Consider the following 2,864-nt stretch of genomic DNA (forward strand, 5'->3'; position numbering starts at 1 on the left):
TCTGGTCTTAAGCTCACCCTCTAACAAAGGCTGAATAAGTACCAGAGGAGCCAAAAAAGGAGGGCGAGGGAGGGAATGAGACTCTTAGGGGGAGTAGCAGCAGAACAAAAAAAGGCTGGAATAATGTCCACACTGTGTTTCTAACTTTTCCCATTCAGCCTGTGTTCCAAGGAGCAGCTCACATCCACAGGAGGGAGGTGAGGAATGGGGGGCTGGATGGGAGGGGGCGGGTGACAGGGGAAATGATGGAGAGGGAAAAGGAGCCTACTGTGGTCCAACCTCAGGAAGGCATGGAAGACCCTTGTCTGCTGGGGGAAAAGAGAGGGAGTCTCTTAAGTCCCAGCCCCCTCTGTGTCTCCCTCCGTGACCCCAACTCCCTCGTGATTCAGAAAGCACAGCTCCCAGGTTGGAGCCAAGAAATGCTGCCTCCCAGGGCTCCCCACCTGGCAGCTACGGAGGAGGTTAAGCTCAAGGTTAGATTCTCGAGGATAAAGACAGAAGCTCCATAGTGTGTCCCCCGAGGGAGGGCAGCTGGCCTCTCCCCAGCCTTCACCAGTCTGCAGAGTCCCTCAAACCAGTCTCCCTGCCCTCCTCCCTCTGCCTCTCCTTTGATCAGCGGGAATCAGGACATGGATGCCTGGGCCAGGGCCCTGCTGGTCCTGGGCTCTACCATGGGGCTGGCTTACGGAGTTCCCTTCCCTTGGGAGCTCAGCCCATAGGAAGTGCCAGGGAAAAGTTTCCACAGATTAGTGCCCCCAGGGGTGAGACAAGGGCAGCAGCAGGTGACAGGAACAGGCCGGGGGGCGGGAGCAGAGCCCAGGGAGCCCTTGGGAACTGCCCAAGGACAGAGCCTCTCTTCTCTTGACGCTGACTTCCAGATCAGGGGCATTTGGGGTTCCTCAGAGTCCCCCTGCTTCAGTCTTACCCCTTAGTGGCCTGTTGGTGCTGCAGAGACCCTTTTATTTGGCAATGACGGTAACATCCCAGTGTGATTAATTCCTGCCCCAGAAGTAGAACACAAGCAGACCAGGGTATGAAGGAGGCCCTTGCCTAAGTGTGACGTGGAGAATTTGTAGGCAAGCCCAGACTCCACGGGTTGCTAAGACATCCTGGAGGCACTGTAGGTTAGGCGTTGGGCGGCTAGCCCAAGGTCGGTGGGTCTAACCTTCTGTGAGTCAGAACGGACTCATGCCGTGGGTTGGTTTGGTTCTGGATTGGTTCTGGTTTTAGTGCAAGAAAAAGGCTTAGAGCATCTTAAATGATTAAAAAAAAACTTGCACGGGCAGCAAGAGAAATGTGGTTGTAGGGAAGAATTTGCTGCGAGCAGATAGGTTGGTTCAGTCAAAGTGAGGGAAAATTTACATACCACTAAAGGGCACGGGCAAGTCTGGGTTGTTGAGTGGCCCATAAGTGGGATGTTCTAACCTGGGGACTGCTTTGTCAGGTGGGAGGAGGGATGCAGGGACGGGAAAGGAAGGAGGAAGAAACAACTAAGGAATCCGGAAAAAAAAAAAAGGAAAATCGTTTTTCTTTTAAATCAAATCAAACCAGACCCATTGCCACGATTCTAACTCATGAAGACCCCGTGTGTCAGACAAAGTAGAACTGTGCCAGAGGCGCTTCCTTGGCTGAAATCCCTATGGAAGTGGATGGCCAGATCTTTCTGAGGTGGTACCACCGGTGGCTTCAGAAAACCCACAAGCTAGTCCTTGTTTGTGCCACCCAGGGGTCTTAGGAGAGGGGAAGACTGGGAAGGAAGTTCAAGGATGGAGAAATAGATTAGCCCTACAGGAGGCAGGCCCAGCAAGAGAGAGTGCTTTCAAACGGAACACGTCTCATCAGGCAAAATCGAGTTGAAAATGTTTTCAAAATCTGAATTTGGTAAATTAGGCCAGGAAGGCAGGATGCGGGCATAATCAGCATTAGCCGGCCCAGCCAGCCAGGTGTGAGGCGGGAGAGTCAGTGCGGGTCAGGCGGTACCAGGAGATGGGAGAAGACAGAGTCTTGCAGGCCAGTGCTTACTCCTTGGCTGTGGTATTGGGTGAGTCCAGGAATCGGCAAGGCAAGTGGGCGATGCACTAGGATGTGGTCTGGGCCAGACGTTTCATCAAGGTTGGCTGACTTCACAGTTCGTGCACATGAGGAACCAGCACTTGCGCCGCCGTGTCTGAGTTCTGGATCAGCTCAAAGAGGAATTTCACCTGCGTCTCAAAGGATTGGACGGAGATTTTCTCGTTGAATCCGTGAATGCTAAAGGAATGAGAAATGATGCGTTTCAGTGGGGAGAGGATCACGTCAATTAATATAGGACAGTGTTATTAAAGAGTACCCCCTGATCCCTTCTCCCCAAACCATGCATGCCCCAATGTCCCAGGCCTCTGACCCATCAAGAGTAGGAAGCAGGCAGGTGGGAGAGGCCATTTGTAGGGCACGTTCGTTGTCCCCCAAGGATCACAGGTGTGGCAAAGAATAATGGGTAGATGGTGAATAGACTCCGAGGGAGTTCGCCATCATCTCCTGCACTAGAACCCATTGGATGATTTCTCCTCGGGGAGATCTATCATGCAAATGTTCTATCTCTTAGACCAGGGACCTCAGCTGAAATTCTCTCCCTGCCAGCCACCCATCCTCTCAGCCTACGAGAGGCAGGAGCCGGTAGAGAGGGTAACTGCCCCAAGCACAAGTCTGATTCTCTGCTTGCCTTAGGAATGTCACTGTCAGACCTCATGCCTACCAGATGGCCTCCCCACAGCCCAACGAGACGGGCTCAATAGCCCACAACCAGACGAAGCGTGAGAGCTGTTCATCTTCAAGTATTTCATTCTGTTGGCAACTGATTCATGGAGGGTGGGCCTGGGGTGGGG

The 2,864-nt window shown here is 53.0% G+C and overlaps 1 protein-coding gene across 2 annotated transcripts in view; it reads right to left on the reverse strand.

Moving 5' to 3' along the window:
* Positions 1 to 1,848: 1,848 nt before the first annotated feature.
* Positions 1,849 to 2,864, reverse strand: part of PM20D1 (peptidase M20 domain containing 1) — a 22,864-nt gene continuing 21,848 nt past the window's right edge. For both annotated transcript variants that reach the window (XM_045298232.1, XM_004699839.2), the window contains exon 13: positions 1,849 to 2,250. In XM_045298232.1, the coding sequence (XP_045154167.1) occupies positions 2,124 to 2,250 (127 nt within the window). In that variant the 3' untranslated portion in view covers positions 1,849 to 2,123. The remainder of the gene's footprint in view (positions 2,251 to 2,864) is intronic.

Source organism: Echinops telfairi, unplaced genomic scaffold, assembly GCF_000313985.2.
Source record: "Echinops telfairi isolate 266 unplaced genomic scaffold, ASM31398v2 ScPeMD7_7424;HRSCAF=8462, whole genome shotgun sequence".
NCBI classification, from domain to species: Eukaryota; Metazoa; Chordata; class Mammalia; order Afrosoricida; family Tenrecidae; genus Echinops; species Echinops telfairi.